The sequence below is a fragment of the Parasteatoda tepidariorum genome, chromosome 1, assembly GCF_982258835.1.
Source record: "Parasteatoda tepidariorum strain Cologne lab strain chromosome 1, Ptep-v5.0, whole genome shotgun sequence".
NCBI lineage: Eukaryota > Metazoa > Arthropoda > Arachnida > Araneae > Theridiidae > Parasteatoda > Parasteatoda tepidariorum.
The window spans coordinates 51,103,958-51,124,320 of NC_141755.1; the positions used below are offsets into that span (position 1 = coordinate 51,103,958).

General features: G+C 28.2%; 1 protein-coding gene across 6 annotated transcripts in view; it reads right to left on the minus strand.

Moving 5' to 3' along the window:
* f (espin protein forked) overlaps positions 1–20,363 on the minus strand; it is a 274,759-nt gene that overhangs the window by 41,216 nt on the left and 213,180 nt on the right. For all 6 annotated transcript variants that reach the window (XM_043049623.3, XM_043049573.2, XM_043049683.2 and 3 more), the window contains 2 exons: positions 2,191–2,374; positions 700–882 (listed from right to left, as the gene is read on the minus strand). In XM_043049623.3, the coding sequence (XP_042905557.2) occupies positions 700–882; positions 2,191–2,374 (367 nt within the window). The remainder of the gene's footprint in view (positions 1–699; positions 883–2,190; positions 2,375–20,363) is intronic.

Genomic DNA, 20,363 nt, shown 5'->3' on the forward strand with positions numbered 1-20,363 from the left:
TTTATTTCTCTCGAGATTTTCATATTATGAGCCCGAGCTTGACTTGAAATCAAAAGAAACAAAAAAAAAAAAAAAAATTAAATAAAAATACGAGAGGGAGATTAGACGTTGAAAGATATAAATCTTAGCATTTATATAACATAAAATCATAAAAATAAACTATGAAACAAAATTTTCGAATTAACCGCCAATTGCTGCACCTGCTTAGTAGTTTTGGAACAAAACTCACCGACATATTGGTGCAAGTATCACATCCAATGGCCTGACACGCAGCGGAAGGCATGGTTTAATAGTTAGTAAAATGAGCAGCACCATCTACTGATAAACTTTGTAACTAATAATGAAATTTAAGGAGAATAAATAGTAGATTACCTAAGTTGGACTCAGAAAAACGTATATTTTTATTTCATTCCAATTTTCTTTGATCGGCTTTTAACACAAATATTTAATCTGCTAAATTATGTTACAAATTAATTCTTTCACATAACTAGTAGCTTAATATAGGATATTTTATAGCGCAACTAAATCTTTAACACTTCTCTCTGTTTAATACAACTAATTAATTACTAACATCAACACTGTCAATGAAATCCGAATAAACATCATGTGCAATAAGACAAAAGAAACCAAAGAAAATTTTACAACAAGAAGGAAATAAAATGAAAATGGAAATCCTATTGATAAAATTAAATAATTTACCTGCATATGCTCATTTTCAGCGGCATCATTCAGGGGACTTTTGCCATGTTTATCCAATAATATTCTTCCACCATGTTTCAGCAACCACCTTAGGGTCTCCAGGTGACCACGGCTAGCTGCAAAATGGACAGGCGTTGCCCCATCATTGTCCCGGAGGTTGGGATCAATAGCTTGTTCTTCCACCTGTTGCATAAAGAATTCATAAATATCCCAGAAACTAATAAAACACCCAGAAAGAGGAATTAAAGAAGAGAGCAAAAGAAATCATATATTAGTTGAGAATAGCCATAATTAGACGACTAGAACCTGTTTTTAACTATTATAAAGAGGAAATGTTTATATTCTTGAAAGGTGTATCAAACTTACAGTTTGAACTAGTGAGTCATTGTTAATATATAACTTAACTTTTAACCTTGGAAATAATATTTTAGTTAAAAATAAGTGATTTCTAATAACTACTTAGATTGAGTTAAACAATATTGAAGGTTATCGAAAAATAGAAATCGATTATTATATATTTTCAAGTTTAAAAAATCTAAATTGTTGTATATTTATATAAATGTACTATTGCATAATTTGTTAAAAAATAAAATAATGGAAAACAGTATTTTTTTTGTGTAAAATTATAGTTTCCAAATATATTATTATTTTAACATTCAAAAATGACAATAAAGAAATCTTCGTTTATATTCGAAAGTTTTCAGTTAAAATAAAGTTATTGGTTTTATATATCGATTAGCTATATGGATATATCGATAATTTATTTTAGATTTTAAACAAACATGGCGATATGCATTTATAATGATGCAAAAACTTTGCCGTTAATTTTTAGAAAGAAAAAAACCAGGGAATAGTAATTTATATTTTTATATAATCTTACTGCTCGCTTTAAAAGAAAATGTAATCCCTAAAATATCCAAATTGATTATTAAATATACAAATAAAAGGAAATAATGCTTAAATTTTAAAATTTTATATTTTATGGACATCGCCTTAAATATAGGCCAAAGGCAGAAAAAGTAACCATTACAAGGATTAGTAAATTTTTGCATTACCTTTTTAATCAAAAATTAAGTAATTAAAGTTTTTATTAATGGTAAAATATATTTCTAAACTGAATTACGTCCAAATTGTTTGTTTCTTTTTTTTAAAGTTTATTTATTTAAAATTACACGTTATAGTTTAATAAAAGCCTGAGTTGGGTATACTAAAAGGTACGATACAATGCAAAGATACAATATCTTAAGTAATCATAGCACATGCAATGAAAATAAGTATCTCCAATAAAAATTGCAGCTTTGACGTTTTGTTTTCCACATTTCACGTTCACTAATACAGATTTTACTTGTTCTTTGATAAACGTTATACACCAAAACATGTATAGCACACATAAAATCATATAAAAGGAAAAAAAGCATTTTCCAAAATTTGATGTGCTATTTTATAAAATAAAAAATCTATCAAGAAGTATTGTTTAGAATTTCTACTCACCATCCACTTCACACATTTTAGAACCCCCATCTGTGCGGCAGCATGGATAGGAGCCATACCATCTTTTGCTCTTAAATAAAGGGAACCACCAGCCACCAAAACTAAGTATTTCAGAACTTCCAGGTGACCCTCTTGTGCTGCTAGATACACTGGTGTAACACTGTTCTCCATTTGGGTGTTCGCACTGTAAGAAAAAAAAGGAGATTGAGAATTGTTGATACAGGAAAAAAATAGTTGAACGAAAACAAATATAATAGTTTGAAAAAAAGTCATTGCTCCAAAAAGTTTCCCTAAATATATAACATTATAAAAGTAGCAAAATTAAATATAAATAAATAAGTAAATAAAATTAAATAAAAATATCAGTTTTGAATCAGTTTTTATTCATAAATAATGCACTGTTAGAAACTAGTTGGAAAAAATGGGTGAATAACAAATTATTTATTATTTTACCACATTCACCAAAAACTAACAAATAGTCATAAAAAAGATGGTTTTCAATTTGTTAACAGTTAGAAAAATCGCTTATTGACTGTTTTCACCTAATACGGTTAACCAACTAGAATTTTATCTGAGCCATGTTTTGAAAATACAAATAAAATTTCATATTTAGATTTTTGTGCACTGTTTAAAAAATTTGTGCATTTTTTCCCTATCGTTTATGCTTGCTGAAGCTTTACTAAGTGTGGCTATGTGGACAACATTATATCGCACTTCTTAAACTTGTTGACATAATGTAATTGAACTTGGGCGGAAATATATGGTTCAACACAATACCTTAAGAAGTCTGCGTATATTTAGGTTCAACGTTGAACTCAACTTTTCGGTTGGGGAAAGGGATTGATGCACATAAATACTTGAAAATATCAAAAATATTTTGTCTGAATCGATGGTGCACTTTACATGCATTATTAGTAGCAGAAAAATAGAGATGCGTGCCTAATTTAACACGGACACCTAAAAATATTTTTTTTTAAAATATAAGTTTTTTTTATTTATTTCATTAAAATTACGTAAGCTTCTCAAGTCTAATATTTAAGGCTCTTAAAGATCTCTGTTGGTATTCTTAGAAATAGATTTGCCACCCCTGAATTAACAACAAAAAAATTACTTTATTATTATTACTATTTTGTAAAATAACAAAACACAGATTACTTATTGACTTATCTTACTTTCCCTATGTCACATTAGTTGCCATCTTTGATATTTTAGAAAGCAAATTAAAATTCTGATCTTACAGAACAAATAAATTTGATGAGTTTGACGCGATAACACACGCGCCCCCTGCTGGGTGCCATTGAAACAAGTGATAGAGTGGTTATTCTTCCGGAAAAATAGAATCACATCTTTTCCTTCAAAAGGTGATGGCACGATAAGTTGCATTCGGTTTGACTTAGAAAATACGCTTTACATTCAGTTAAGTGGAACGCCGTACTATGATTGTAGCTAATTTATGATGCTTCATAATTATTTAGGCGAGCAAATTATTATGTTCTTCATTAAATTTTAAGCGAAGCATGGATAATTTAAAATTAATGGATGTAGAAATTTTTAAAGCGCAATAAGGAAATTAAGCTTTAAAATATCGTTAAATGTATTAAAATTGATGCAGAGATGTTGAATTGAAATATCTTCATTACATAAATGCCGAATTAATATTACAAATGTATTGTAATACTATTTTAATTTAGGTATTGTTTTTCTACTTTAATGTTATTTTAATTAAGTTATTTTAATTAAATTATTTTAATTAATTAATTAATAATTTAAATTTGATTGAAATGAATAGAACCCCTATTATTCAGTAGCATCAGAGAAGGGGATAACGAAAAATAAGCAAAAATAACTAGGAGTAATCTGTAAGGCTTATTTTTTTAATTCAGTTACTCAAATTATGTTTATCACCATGTAGACTCATTTTCTAAATTAAGAAAAGTTTTTTACTATGAGTAAATCTGATTTAAATTTATGTCCATTATCATTTAACTTGATAAAGTAACCTATAGTTGTATACCCTCAACGAGAATAATAAAAATAAACAAATAAATAAAAATGCGAAATGACAAAGGTCAATGTGAAATCAAGAAGGCACTATAGAATAAAGGTATGGTTAAATTTGTGAATAATCTTTACGTTTGGTTGTAAATCAATAGAGTGTGGATAATGGAATATGATGTATAACCAGATGGCGAATAAAAAGTATCGAAATACAATTGATAATAACAAATTTGCAAAAATAGGACAAATTTTACCATAAAACTAATGTACAAAAACAATGCGAAAAAAATTGAAAGTATGTATGTACTAACATCTACGTATTTTGAATATATCTTTAATTTATTTCTAACATCATCTTAACACGCACATTCATAATTCTGTATCAGTATAAAGATAACATTATCTGAAATCGAGAAAAAAAGCAGAATTTTTACATGGGTTTTCTAAATATTATACAGGCGTATTGGGCAGTAGCACACAATACAATAAAATATAATTTAGGTAACTCGGAGTAGAAGGTATCGGAGTTCGAATTTAATTTTTTTCTTAGATTTATAAGACTTAAAAAAAATAGAACTTTAGTTTGCTGAAAAAAAACTTATTAATTTGCACTTGTGATTTTAAATTATTTAAAGTTATGAAATAATTCTCTTCAATTTTTAAACCAACTTTTTAAAAACTTTCCGTGTTACACACAATTATTTTCAATTTAGTGGGTATTTTCAATTATTATTATTGCTAGTGAAAGTGAATACAAATGATTAAAATACTCCAAAGGTGTCAACACTTTTTTTTTGCTCCAAAAAAGTCAGAAAATCATATAAAAGTTCAAATTCTCTGATTTCGTATGTGTTTAAACGCGAGATATAGTTTTAATTATACATATCCCTCATTTCGATGTACTTCGGTAATAAAAAAATGAAGGTAAATTTGATTAAAATGAATTGAATTTGTAAGTCAATGATTGATACGATTGTTTTAAACCTGTTACTTAAAGAAATAAATATGATATAAATCGTTTCAAAACTACAGAAAACGATTTAAAACACAAAAAGTCCTAGGAATGAAAGAAACATTTTTTAATCAAGTTTTGAACCAACCTAATAAAAGTCTATACTTAAATATCGATTCCAAAAATTAAGCTTCGCTTGGTTTTGTTTTTTTGTCATGCGTCCAGTAATTATTGATTTCAAAACATAATTATTGTGTTATCGAATTTCTGCAACTTATTTATGGCGTAGGCTTTAAATCATTCCTTTCTTACTTCTATAAAAAAATATCTTAAGCTGTTTCGGTAGCAGGGATAGTAATTATCACCTCGAAGACCTAGTCATTTTATAGGTAAGTTATGAGTTTTTTTTTTTAGATCCCATAAGGAAAATTTTAGAGTAAAATATTTAGAAAAACAAGGTCAATAATAGTTGTTTTAATAAGAATGTCACGAACTCATACGTTTTACACTATCAACCTTAAGTCTTACACTATCAGAATTCGTCTTACACAATCAGCCTTAAAGTAATTAATACTGTGTGAATTTATAGTATTTTTTTAAATAAGTGTAAAAATAAAAAGAGTTTTCTCTCAAACTGAACCACAGTATCGTATAATGAAATATAAGAATACTTAATTTACACCATACTATGGTTTAAGTTAACGCCGCATTAAGATTTGAAGCAAATGATAGCAATGATATGGTTCAAATTATTACAAAATTTTTAACAGTGCGACATATGAAAAGCTCTTCACAAAAAGTTTTTTTTTGAGACTTGTATTAGTTAACTTAAAATGTTAAACAATTAAAAAGAAGCTAGCTGAGGAAAGCTAAAAAGCAGCTCCTCAGATCTGTTAGCGTATTTCTATGTAGAATTAAAAGGTATGCAGCAAAATAATGATAAGCCACACTTTAAAATTGACGAAAAAAAGTGATTTTGGTGAAGAACACCTCAAATCCTTTTAGTATTTATCGTAGTATCCTTTATAGTATTCCAAAATATATCAAAAAAATATCCTTTAGGAAAAAGTGTTGTCAAATATTATGCTTATTCCCCAAGTTCTTTAGCTTAAGTATTCAGTTGCTGTTGTCAGCGCGAATAACATACGTCGAAAAATGTTATTACATTAGAATTTTGTATTTCAATTCACCTTAGATGAAGGGAAATTTTTTTTCTTCATAAAATTACCGTAGTGTGACATTTCTTGTGAAAAAAATATGTGGTTAATAAAACTAAAATATACTATGCTCGAACCATTAATTTGATAATTTTTCCGTTCATATGGTAACGGTTTACCAGAAATTCTTGTTTTCAAAACTACAATTCTTATTACCACTCGTGTAGTAAAAAATATAAAACTGAAGAGTAAATATAACTGAATAAATAGCTTTGATGCCATGCTCTAAAGTTTCCTGATAAAATTACTTAATTATACCACATATTGTTAAATTTTATCTAATATTATAGAACCATACTTTATTGTTCATCTTACTTAAATCATTATCAAAGAGCTTCGGTAAAAAGTACTGAGCTTTTGAACAAACTGTACCAGATTCCGGTTGTTTTGACTACAATTTTTCTCAGGATGTTATTGCGTGCCAATGTTGGGAAGATAATTTCTAGTTACTTGCCAGGTTAATTCGTTCAATGTTGTTGTGAAGCACTCTTTATTTAAATCTTATTGTTAAAACAAAAGCAGAACAATAATGTTCATGACAATAACGTGCTATTATTTTTTCACAGATTTTAAATGCTACATAATAAATAACGTAAAATGGTTTAATAAATTTCCGGAAAATAAATCTACCCATTAAAAAGACTATCTGTTTCTTAAAATGTAAGAAGGTATGTCTTCGTATTTTTAAATTTAATGAAAAGTACAAATTATTCTCTAACTGAATTTTTTTTTAAATGATACATTTTATGGAAAAACAAATTAAAGTTGATAATGAAAAATGTCTTAAAAAAGTTTTCTGAAAATATTTTCAAGAAATTCATAGCAGTTTAAAAGTAATAGGAATCATAACATAGTTCAAATTTCCTACAAACCTAAAAAGGTGATAAAATTTCAAAATAGGTATTGAAATTTATCATTCAGATTGAACTATAAGATTCTGTAATCATATTGAGAAGTGCGTTTCATAAAATTCCTCTTATAAATGCATGGTCCATTACAAATCTAAAATTCAGGAATAAAAGTTATAATTTTAAAATACAATTAAGGAATGATGCTAAATTTTGTAGTTTGTATATCTCATTTTGTCACTTTTTTTACGCTCTTGCAAAATAATGATTTACTATTTTTCTAAAAAAAATCACACAAAGTTGTTACTAAAATAACGCTGATGAACTTACCGATTTTTATCTATTTTTAAAATTTTTGATTCAAAGCTTAGATTATTTTTATCCCATTTTACAACATTTTAAGATAGGTTGAGGTACTACTTGGGTTATCTTCCACTTTTTTTCGGACAATGTTGATTTTCAGTTGACATTTTATGACTACAACGTGAAAAGGAACGATTAAGATAACAATCGTTTTACAATATGTGATGTCTACTGTTTTTAGATATCAATAACTAACTTTCAGAACATATGAGGTGCAGTCATAATAAACAAGATAAAAGCGCTTGCAACGGAGCATCAGTGTCATAAAACTACGGATAAAAATAAGTCGGATAATAAAATCTTTAAGAAAGTTAGCTCGCGGATATAGAAATACGACTTAAAACCAGACTTCTCTTTGAAAATTGTTTTCTTCGGTTATAAAAACTGACCTGATTTCATTTTTTTTTTTGTTTTTGTTTAGAAGGCGAAGTTTTGTTTAGAAGTACGAGAACAGTTGTTTTTTTTCTCTTTCAATTTATACCATACGCATTGTGCCGTAGGAGAAAATATTTTTCAGACAAAAAGAGTAATAAAATATAAAAAATAATAAAAAAATTGATAATTATTGATCTAATATAAAATTTTTTTCCCCCGTCATTCAAATGTTTTTCTTCTTCATAAATAGACTTTTGCAACATCAACAACATTTCAAGTAGCCGGTTGGATTAGTTTTCAATTTCAGCCAATATACCTTTCTTTAGACGTCACAAAAGTATTTATAATTATTTGATATAAAATAATTTATATTAATGTCGGTGATTCAAATATAAAATAATTTATATTTAAATCACCGACACGACAGTAATTAGGAGAATAAGTGGATCATAAAAAGAACATAAAAATACTTTGAATAAACATTATTTAAAAAACATTAAAAATGCATGCTGGTGAAAATAAAAATCTCAGTCTGGTAGATAAACAACTCCAAGTTTCCAAAATTATTGTCTGTTTTCTTTAATTTGAGCTTTGTCTGCTGTTTTTTTTTTAATTATGAATCCTTATGCTCTCTTATGCTAATGCTTACAATTCTTTATTTGTGATTATAGTATTGAAATTGATATAAGCATTATAAAGTTGAGAAGGACATAAAACAGTATCTATTTTTCCTAATGAGTAATTAAAAATTTAACGAAAAAAAACTCTTCCTAAATAGCGCAGATGCCATCTTAATAGTACAATTAAACGGTTGTTTTTAATTTGATAAAACCAGAACAAAAAATAGACGCTTCAAATAAGAGAAAAAAATATTTTTACTTGCAAGAATTCTAAGGATTGAATTTTAGCAAATGAAATACAGATCAGAATTTTTAAGCTTTTTAGTATTAATTAGCTTCGTTTTCCCGATACAGCGCCTATAAGATTGACATCAGTTGATTGGTCTTCGCTTAGCAAATACACTGAAAAATTTCCCGATAAAACTACTGTAAAATGTACGGACACCCTAGGTGTCAGTACTTTTTACAGCAGCATACATTTTCACCACAAAATTTTAGGGAACAAAAATATCTGTCATACCGTTATTTTTACATTAATATTTATTGTAAAATCACTGAATCATTGTAATTAAATAATTAATACTGTAAAAAAATATACAGTATACGATAAAAATGGATTTCATTCTAAAATTAATTTTACAGATGATGCTCGCAGGATGCGGATACTTTTTACCGTAATTTGATCCGGAATTTTTGTAAGTGTATCCATAAAGTTAGAGTAACTCACTACGATTTCAGCTAATTAATTTAATTACAATTCTTTTATTGAAAATATCTCTTCAATAATTTGAAATTTATTTTCTATATTGAATATTTACTTGTGATTAATTGACTCTACCGATTTTAATTAATATTTTAAATCGAGAATGTTTCGTCAAATATTTGTCAGTTTGATACAATTAATCCTTCAACTGAAAATGCTCCGAAAATTTTTGGCCAGTAAGTTTAGTTATCATTCTTTTAATTAATACTTTAATCGAGAATTTATCGTCATACTTTTGCCAATTGTCTTTACTAGATCCTTCACTTGAGGATGTGAATTCAAAATTTTACCAGCTGTATTGTAAAAAATTCCGGATTAAATAGGGTAAAAAAATTTTTTAGTCTTTTTTTGTAATGTTGCCTTTCAGTTTTGTCCTTGATTATGTAGACTTGATAAATACGGACTTGTTAATTATTTAATTTTTGTCTAATTTTGTTTTTAGTTAATACAGAATAAATCACATGAACTAGACAGCTTTTTTTAAAAAAAATAGAATGGGATCATTGTTTATGGTACAATACCTTCTAAAATTCTTGGAAATATTTTAAAGGAAGATTGCCACCTTTTCACCACTTGGACAGGATAAAGCACCTGACACAATGAAGCTATTTGGCGATATTTCCTTCTTTTTTTCCTATTTAAGATGCGTATTTGCTGTCATTACACACCAGAGTGTCAAATCGTTTTTGTAAAAACTCGAGAACAACTTTTTCATCCGGTTTTCCAATATAAAAGTCAATTGTAAAAGGGGGGTGTCTGTCGCGACAAGGTTAGATCGCTTTATTTACCACAAAATGTGTAATAGCATGATATGACCTGGTTCTGACCTTGAATTTTAAAGCAGATTTTACATAAATAATAAAACTGAAATAGATTCTAAAGATAACACTCTATTTTGATCACGATCACCTTTGCATGCCCCTTGTGCGTTTTACGAATTGATGTCACGATATTTGCGTTGAAAAAAAATTGGTAATAAAATGCATGAATTGAAAATATCTTCATATAAAGAGGTGTACCTGAAGCTTAACTTGAACGTTGTATTGCACAAAACTGTTGCAAATTGACATATAAAAAAATCCCTTGAACAATCTAAGAGTTGGTTTACGCTAAATTAATAGAAATATAATTTTCTTTTTGAAAAGTATGTATGTCATAATAGATTGAATAGTCTAACGCTTTTCAAACAACCATTCTCATTTTAAAATAATGCGTAAGGAAAATTGGAAAAATGTTTACCATTTTCTACTGGGACTTACACTTTTTAGGTTATTGCAAAGAGTTCACATACTTTTAGGCTAAATTTTAGGGAACAAAAATATTTGATAAACCATTATTTTTACAGTTAGCTATGTTAATTGCAAAATCACTGTAATTAAATAATTATTACTGTATACGATATACGGCATACGATAAAAATGGATTTTATGGTAAAATTAATCTTACAGATGATCCACGCACGATGAGGATACTTTTTTATCGCAATTTGATCCGGAATTTTCGACAGTGTAACCACAGAGATAGAGTAACTCACTACGATTTCAGCTACAGTAAATACATTATGTATTGCTCAATTAGTTTGATTTATTTCAGAGAGTTTCCAATGAACTCAATTTTATGAATGTTTATTATAAGGTATATTTATATGTTTCTATATAGGTATATTTATATGTTTCTATATAGGTATATTTATATGTTTCTATATAGGTATATTTATATGTTTATATATAGGTATATTTATAGGAAATATATAGGTATATATTATTTTATAACCGTCGTTGAACAGTCAACCCAATTTTGGGTTCACGACTACTAATGTTTAACTCCGTACCCTTATAATTTTGAACCCAATCCAGAAGGGAACTCTTCGATTCAGGCACATTCATATGAAAGCACGTTCAATTTACACAATTGAAAAAAAAATTGATTTTAAAATTAAATACAATATTATTTAAAGCAAATTATTAATTTAATACGAATTAAATAAAAAATATTATTATCCTTAAAGCTAAGGGGATGAAAATTCTAAGTGAGATTTTAGTGTATCTGCGTAAATTAGCTTCAAAGTTAAGACGCTGCTTATTTGTGTAACAGGAAACCAGAATTATGCCTTGCCCTTATTTCTTATTTGAATGTTTATATTTTTATTTCACTTTTAAAACCAGCGTTGAACAGCCGACAAGATTCCGAGCTTACAATTACGTTCAACTACATAGCCTTGTATGTTTGAACCCAACCCAGAGGACATAAGAACTCCTGGATCAAGCATTGGAAGAAACTAGCCTTCGTGGAGAACATTTTGATGGAACTGATCTGTTTTTACGTAGCGTAGCGATGAAAACTTCCCACGGTAAGCCCGATGGCAAGAGGATTCTAACTCATGATCCATCTACCATCGAGGATATTTTATGTCGCATTGTGGTCAGTGCAAGCCAGGCGCGGAATTCGTATAGACCAACCAACGCAGGGGTTTTAACCTGGGCCATGAGATGATCGCTTTTCTTCCTCAGCCATCTCGACTTGCAAGTTTCCATTTTATTTCATAATGAGACTGAAAACGCTGTTTACTGTGCTACCAAGGATCGCTAGTTTCAATTTGACAAAATTTAAGAAATCGTTTGTGCCTTAATGTCAAAAAACATGCTAACACCAAATGCCAAAAGAACGATTTTACCTTTTTGAACACACTCAAATATCGTCATTTTAGTATCGTTGTTTTCAGAGATCTCCGAAATTCAAAGAAATTCTACAAATAATTTAATGTTATATAGTTAAAAAAGATTAATATCAAATATTTTAGAGGGAAATCTAAATTTTTTCTCCAAAAATGCAAGTTAGCACCTAAATTTATTAAGCTTTGCACCTTATTTACTAAAATGCATTAAAACAACGTTTTATAAAACTATAAATACTGTAGTTTGCGAACGATATACCTGAAGCTCTAAATTTCATAATTATGAGGACAAGAGATTAACCTCTTATGACAGTTAAGCTCGTTTTTTAGAGATAAATCCACTACTACGGGCTATGAAACGAAATATTTATTAATAACATCAGTAAAATACGAAAAATACTGATAAACTTTTGATAAAGGATGGATATTTAAAGGTATAATCCGACTTGGAATTGCTGAACTTTCACCTAACATTTCCAACGGCTGATAGAAAATATTTGAAAATAAGGAAAAAAAGTATACAACCTCAAACAATGAAATAACTTCTAAAATAGAGTATGATTAAAGAAACACGTTTTTATAAGCTCTTGTAAATATTCGAAAAGGTAAAAGTATAAAGTTCTTGAAAAACTGTAAAAAATTTTTAGTAGCATTATTTTAACAGATTTAGAAGCCTTATCAGATTATTAATATTACTTTTTTTACTCTGTTTATTCTTGCTATAATTTTTAACTTTAGTTTACAAACATGTATTTAAAAATATACATATGAAGATTAGAAAAATGTAAAACTTGAACGATTAAATAATCCCAAAGTGTTTTATTCAAACAATATAAATTTAACAAGGCATATCAGAGATTTTGTTGGGATAAAATTAAGATTTGTCGTCCTTACAATCACACTCACAGCGTTTTTTTTTCCTTAATTCTTTCTTTTAATATTAATTTTTATTCAATTTTCGGTTTTTATGAAAATTCGTTAAAGATTTTCTGCCAAAGAGATTATTTAGCATTAGTATAAAAAGTTAATTCTTAGTGGGTTTTTTTTTTTTCAAATTTTAATAATTATTAAATCAGTGCATGTTGACTGCAAAAAGTTTTACAAAATACATTTTATAAGAAAGATAATTCATTTATTCTTTATTATCTGTAAAGCGTTAATACAAAAATATTATTTTATTTTAAATTTTAATTTATACCCAATTCTTGGGTTTACGACTACTAATGTTCAACTCCCTAGCCTTGTAATTTTGAACCTTATACAGAAGACAAGAGAACTCCTGGATCAAGTATTGGAAGAAATTTCCCTTCGTGGAGGACTTTTTCATGGAACTAATCCGCATTTGAGTTACAAGGAGAGGAAAACCACAAAAACCTCCCATTGTTAGCCTAACGGCAAGGGAACACTAACCCATGATCCATCTACCACTAAGGGCATTTTACGTCAGCACTAAGGTCGGTGCAAGCTGGATGCGGAATTCGTATCGACCACCATCACTGGGATTCGAACCCGGTTCACATCATTGGAAAGCGAACGCTCTATCCCCTGAGCTGCCACGGCTCTCAAAATTTTTATTATGAAATGTTATATAATAAGGAAATATCACAGAACTACTTTAAAATCAAGAATCACCATTTTTAATTATGTATCTTCTAAATGTAGCATAGTGTTCTAAATGCAGTTCTAATTACTTATATCTTCTAAATGTAGCGCACTGATTCCATTTATAGAATTCCATACAGTTCAAATGAAAATAAATTTGTTGCATTTTTAATAAAATATTATCCTGCTTCACTGTGATGGAAGGATAGCGCCTAAGGGCAGCTCTTTATTCAATATTCGCATTATGTAACGCGAATCGCGTGTCTTTCAGATCTATGTCAAAATTCTCAACAAACGATGCAAAAGCTGTCAGCACAAAATTAGTCAGAGATGTTATTAGCTATAATAATATTTATTTATTTAATCATTATATCTCCTGGGATGAATAATTTTTTAATTTTTTTATTGTTTGTGAGTAAGCTTATCGTGAACTTCAACCTATGCTTCAAAACTTCAGCGAAGTAAACTCGAGGATATAAAAACTTCCTAGTTCAAAGCTTGTTTGGTTGTCATAAAAATTATGTCAAATAAAATTAAATTTTCCTTATGGATTACTTGAAATTTCAATCAACATTAAAAAAAATCAAGATTAAAAAATGTATTTTTACTTTTTTTTTTATCATAATCAGTGAATTAATTCCAGTGCATTCAAAACCTGAATTAATTTTGTTTGTTCGTATAACAAAGCGATTAAAACTACATAACTGTGATTATAAGTTAACTTTAAGTTTATTTTTGTGTTTAGTCTTTTTACTTTGGGATATTGTATTTTCTTGTACCTTCTTAAAAAAAGAAAGTGTAAAATTCAAAGGAATTCAAAATTTTTTTAATTATTAATCTATGACAATATATTTTTACAGCAGAAAAATTAACTCATTGATGTATGATAAATTTAATAAACAAAGTTTTCTTGAAAACGTTTCTTTGTCAAACATAAAATATAGGTTTGATACTATTTACAATTGAACAAATAAATGAAACTGCATGAAACCTTTTAGAATTTAAATGAGGGTATAAATACTAAGCTCTTTTTCAAAGTTAGTTCAATATATGTTGAACTAATAAAATAATTCACTGCTTAATATGCGTGTAGGAGAGACAATATTATGAATTTTATTATGGTTTCTGCGTTTTAAAGTATAAAGCCCAATCTGCTTTAAATGGAGTTATTTTTTAATATTGAGCTACCTTTGCAAAATTTCAAAATATTCTTTTAAAACTTGCCTACTTTGCTTAGCAATACAAATTATAAAGTAGATAATTTGATACAATTTACCATAGTACATATAAACGAAATTACAAGAAATTTTTTTAAGATTTGGGAGGGTCTAATTCATTTTCAGTGTTTGTTTGTTGCACTAATCAAATAATTCACTGTTTAATCTAATTGTAGGAAAGACATCGTAATGAATGTTATTAGAGTTTTACGCTTTAAAAACATAAAGATGCTTCATGTCTTCGACAAAGATTGTTCTTGGAATGTTTCAATGCCTTTTTATTACAGTAGAAACCCGATTATCCAAGTTACCGCTTTAACCGAGCTATCAAATATTTCAAGAATTTCTTTTGTTTTAGTTTATTTTTTATTTTTAAAACTACCGCCGGAAGAAAAAATCTGAATTTTATCTTTGTAACACTCAGGAAAATGAAAAACAACAACTTGATCCGATGAAATGATCGTTAATATCGTCAATAATGAAAATGAACCTAGCGAAGATGATGAAGACAGTGACGATGAAAATCAACATATAAAAATCTCTCATACAGATGGACTAAAAGATATAGAAAGTGCAATTGAAACAAACAATTAAAGACTTTTTTAAGTGAAAAACGTTTCATTCTGGTAAAGTACGCTTTTAAGTGTTTTTAAGTAAGCATTTTAATTCTAATAAGAATTGTATGTGGTGTACTCGTATAAATTTTGTATTTGTTAGTAGTTTTACGCTTTAAAGCACAAAACGTAAGATTTTTTACGCTTTAAACAGAGATCGTTTTATGAATGTTTAACTGTCCTTCATCATTCCAAAATTTTGCTTCAAAACTCGCTTGTTTTGTTTAGCAATGCAAATTACACAGCAAAGTTTGATACAATTTATAATAGAACAGATAAACAAAACTACACGAAATCTTCAAGGATTAGGGTAGGGCACACTTAAGCATTCATTCCCAAAGTTTGTTGAATGACATGACAGAGCTAAAGCAACAATCAAATAATTCACCGTTTAATCTAATTGTTAGAGCGGTAAAGATAAATAAAAAATATATAAACAGAATAAAAGATTTGAGTCTAGTTCTTCCTTGTATCTGACCTTTTGATTTACCTTCCGGGAGCCGAAAAAAATTATTATGTTAAGCACACGCGGCACCCCACCGTTAGGGCAGATGCTAACGCCCCCTAAATAGTCGATCTTTATTTTATTTCGCTTTTATCCATTTACGTAACAGACATTTAGAATTTGCCACCGATGAAAAAATTTACAGCTTCTTTTTGGTTTTATTGATTTAAGATGATTTTCAGTTCTAATGCGTTGATGTCCTATAATCATATTTCCGTTCAGATATTTTTTTTTCTTCAATAAGTTCAAACACCTTCAGTTTATTTTATTTTAAAAGCTTTTATTTCCTTCAACGGGCTGCATTGTAATTTTCTATAATTCTATTTAAGCGGTGGGGACTTGGAATTAAAAAAAAAAGAATAATTGGAGTGAAGTGACTCGCAACGTTATTCGAAGTCTTCTTTTTTTGTAGTTTGGTGATTTTTGAAAAACATTGACAGAGTGAGATTTTTTTATATTTTTTCTTATGGAAAATGCATTTATATTAACAATCCTGAAGAAAACATAGTTAAGGGCGTTTTGTATGGTCTATAATTTCTTATATTAAATTTTTAGAATTTATAAAAGAATATAATAAATAAAGCTTTTTCAAGAACATGGAATTTTTCAAGTATTTTTTTTATTTAAAAAAATAAAATCTATCGTCTAAAAATCACTTAATCACCCTTACAAAAACAATATTTACTAACACGTTCACAGCTTAAATAAATTCGATTTGATTGTATTATATACTTTTTAGTCCAACTTGGCAATCTCGAGGCATATTTAAAACAAATACAAATAAATTAGTTGTGTAAGTTCGCGTGACAACATAAACGCCTTCAAACATTGTTCCTTCTGCCACAACTTAACATCAACGGAATTCTGCTTTCAACTAAAAATTGAAAGTTGCAGTCAGTCAGCAAAGAATGGCTCTCTGATAAAAGTATATCAAAGTATAATAAACAATGATACATAAACACTGTTAAAAGTATGTTATAATAATATTAATACACCATTGACATTGAAGACATATTTTTCCAAAATTTATAGTATTCTTTGATTTCTTCATTTTATAAAAAAAGAATCCAAATTAATTCGATTATTAACGCTACACGACATTTACACTACATTGTTAGAAATTTATCGGAAAAAATGGTTAAATAGCAATCTATTTAATATGCACCATTCATGGATATTTTACCACGTTACCATTATCAAACAAAGCAATCAAATAACTATAAATAAGATGGTAATCAGACTTGACTGTGAGAAAAACCGTTTATTTACTTTTTTTTTTACAAAAAACGGTTAAATAACCAGAATTTTACTGCACCAACTGAACCCATCTAATGAAACGACAAAATTATTTGCAAATGCATACATATTGCAGCCTAGAGGGCTAATTTGTTAATATCATGACAGACAGAACGGTTGTTCGAATCTCAGAGTTGTCACCATAATATTTCCGTTATTCTCTTTAACACATGAAGAGTTTCCAGTATCCTGCACTCTTCAATGCTTATTACTTAATGAGAAGCCTAGCTCCTATGTCCAGTTAAATTTCTTTTTTTATGATTTAGTAGTAGCTGTAAATGGTTGAAAAAACTGCATAGTTTTGAATTCATGGTTTTGTAACCATACTAGTTGAAAACGGTTTCAAAATGGTTAAGGTAAAAAAATATTCTTTACCTTAAACTTTACGGTTAATCGGATGGACATATTGCTACCGGTTATTTTACGATAACTTTAGAATGAAAATTCTGGCTATCTGCGATGGTCTGGGATTCATTGCTATCTAATTAAATAATCAACCTTTAAAACGGGTAACTGAAAGGCGGCACTAACCGTAGGTGGCAAGGTCTGCGACCACCACCATACAGCCTGGGTGCCAGCTATTTCCAGATATAAAGTTTGATTTATGCTTGCCATACCAATTACTTGTGTAAGAGAATTAATTTAAAGAGAGATTTAATAATTCTAAAAGTTCAGATTAATTCAATGTCGGAGAAAACTCATTTGTTTTTTTTATATTTTATGCCCATTTGAAAAAGAAATTTAACAGTAAAAAATGAGATACGCATCTTTTGAGAATACCCAACATGTAATACCCAATAAAATAGGCTTTTTTTGACAGTGATATGAAACTTTGGTTATAACTATTATTAGTAGGTAAAACCTGCTACACTCCCACAAAAAATAATTAAATATGAAATAGGACTAATTTTTAGCTTATGAAGATCAATAAATATCTACGATTTTGTGACAATTCCATATCGTCGTTAAAATCATGCGCTTAAGCGCCAATTTTCTTCTCACAAATGCCCACTCAACCTTAAAACGAGCCCATATTGCATTATATTTTCTTTAAATCAATGAAACGGAAACACAAGGGAATGGGCCACATAATATTTACACAATTGGCCATAACGCTAAATCCTGTAAATAGAATTCTTGATCTAATCTAACATATAAAACCGCATCATAGATATTTTCCTTTAAAACACAGGCATAAATCATTATCTATATCGCGAAAAAAAGTATTATTTTGAAAAGAAGTACCATCTTTGATCTAAATTACTATTTTTGTTTCTGCTGTGTTTGGAGTTTCGAGATACAGATTAAAATGTGAAACAATAACGCAGGAATGCGTGATTTGTTTAGTAATAGGCATCTTTGGCGGAAAATTACGAAATCTTGTAACATACTGATTTTATTTAGATGTGTGACAGAAACATTAACAGGTCTTTCACACACTCATTTAGAGCGTTTTGTAAGAAGTAAAAAACAATTTAAATGATTTGGGGATAGTATTTTTCTAGGTTAAATTATAATGTTCTTAAAACGTGTCTTTCGATGTAAGATCAGTGAATAAATATGGAGAGAGTTATCTAACCACATTTGATACACGAGGACTTCTAAAAAATCTTGCAACATACTGATTTTATTTAGATGTGTGACAGAAACATTAACAGGTCTCTCACACACTCATTTAGAGCGTTTTGTAAGAAGTTAAAAACAATTTAAATGATTTGGGGATGGTATTTTTCTAGGTTAAATTATAATGTTCTTAAAACGTGTCTTTTGATGTAAGATGAGTGAATGAAATACGGAGAGAGTTATCTGACCACATTTGATACACGAAGACGTCTAAAAAATAATAATAAAGTAGCCGAATTATGCTGTTTGTATAAATGTTACACCACTGCGTGGAATTTTAATTGTACAAGAAGAAAAATAATCTGATAAAATTACTGTTTTCAAAAGCAATTACTTATTTGAAAAGAAAAAAGTAAATAAATAAATAAAAAACATAATTATGGTTAATAAAATATACGATATTTAAACCATTTCATTTGATAATTTTTTTTCGTTTATATGATAAGGGTTTATAGAAAATTCAGGTTTTCAAAATTATAGTTCTTATTACCGCAAATTTAGAAAAATAGAAAAAGTAAATTTAATCGAATAAATGTTTCTTATGCAATGCTCATGATAAAACTATCAAATTTTACCACATTTATCAAATTTAATTACATATTATAAAACCATATTTTTTTTTGTAAATTTTATCAAAACCATTATCAAAGCTCTTCGGTATAAATTTTCGTGCTTTTCGTTACTATCGAGCCAGAAACTTGGAAAATTTATAGTTTTGACCATACTTTTTTCCTCAGGGTAAAAATCTACTGTTGTGTTTAGAATTGTATTCTATATGAATTATGAAAACATAACTTCTTCAAGGTTGCTGATATTGTGATTTGTAAATTTCATTATCTTTCATAATTTTTGTTTATTTGCTGATGGTGGTTTTGTCTTGCAGATATAAGAATCAGTGCATTACAGTGACATATACAAGCAATATAAATTATTTATTTTATTTCTTAGACGTTATTTCATATATACTTCGATCATCTAATACTTTTTCTATTTTTATAATCATTTTATCTAAATATAGTAATTATTCAGAATTATAACAAAGAAAACTACTAGAATATGGTTAAATTTGTTGTGTTTCTGGTTCTGCGGGAACACCAAAAAAAATCGGTAATTTTAATCGTAGCGTTTTGTTAATGATTTTGAAAAAATTAACAATAAAATAAGGTTTTATAATGTGTGATAAAATTCGATAAATATGGTAATTTTTCCATGGCAAAAAAAAAACATTTATTCGTCTAAATTTACTTCTCAATTTTGTGTTTTTTTACTAGATGTGTGGTAATAAGAACTATAATGTTTAAATCCCGAATTTACGGTTAACCGTTAGCATATGAGGGTTAAAATTACGAAATGAATAGTTTAAATACCATATATTTTCGGTTTCATTAACCAGAATTATGGTTTTGTCATTACCATGTTAATGTCATTATCATTTGTCATTACCATTAAATGTCATCATACAGCAGTATCCTTGCTGCATTATAATGCAGTGCGGTAATTTTATCA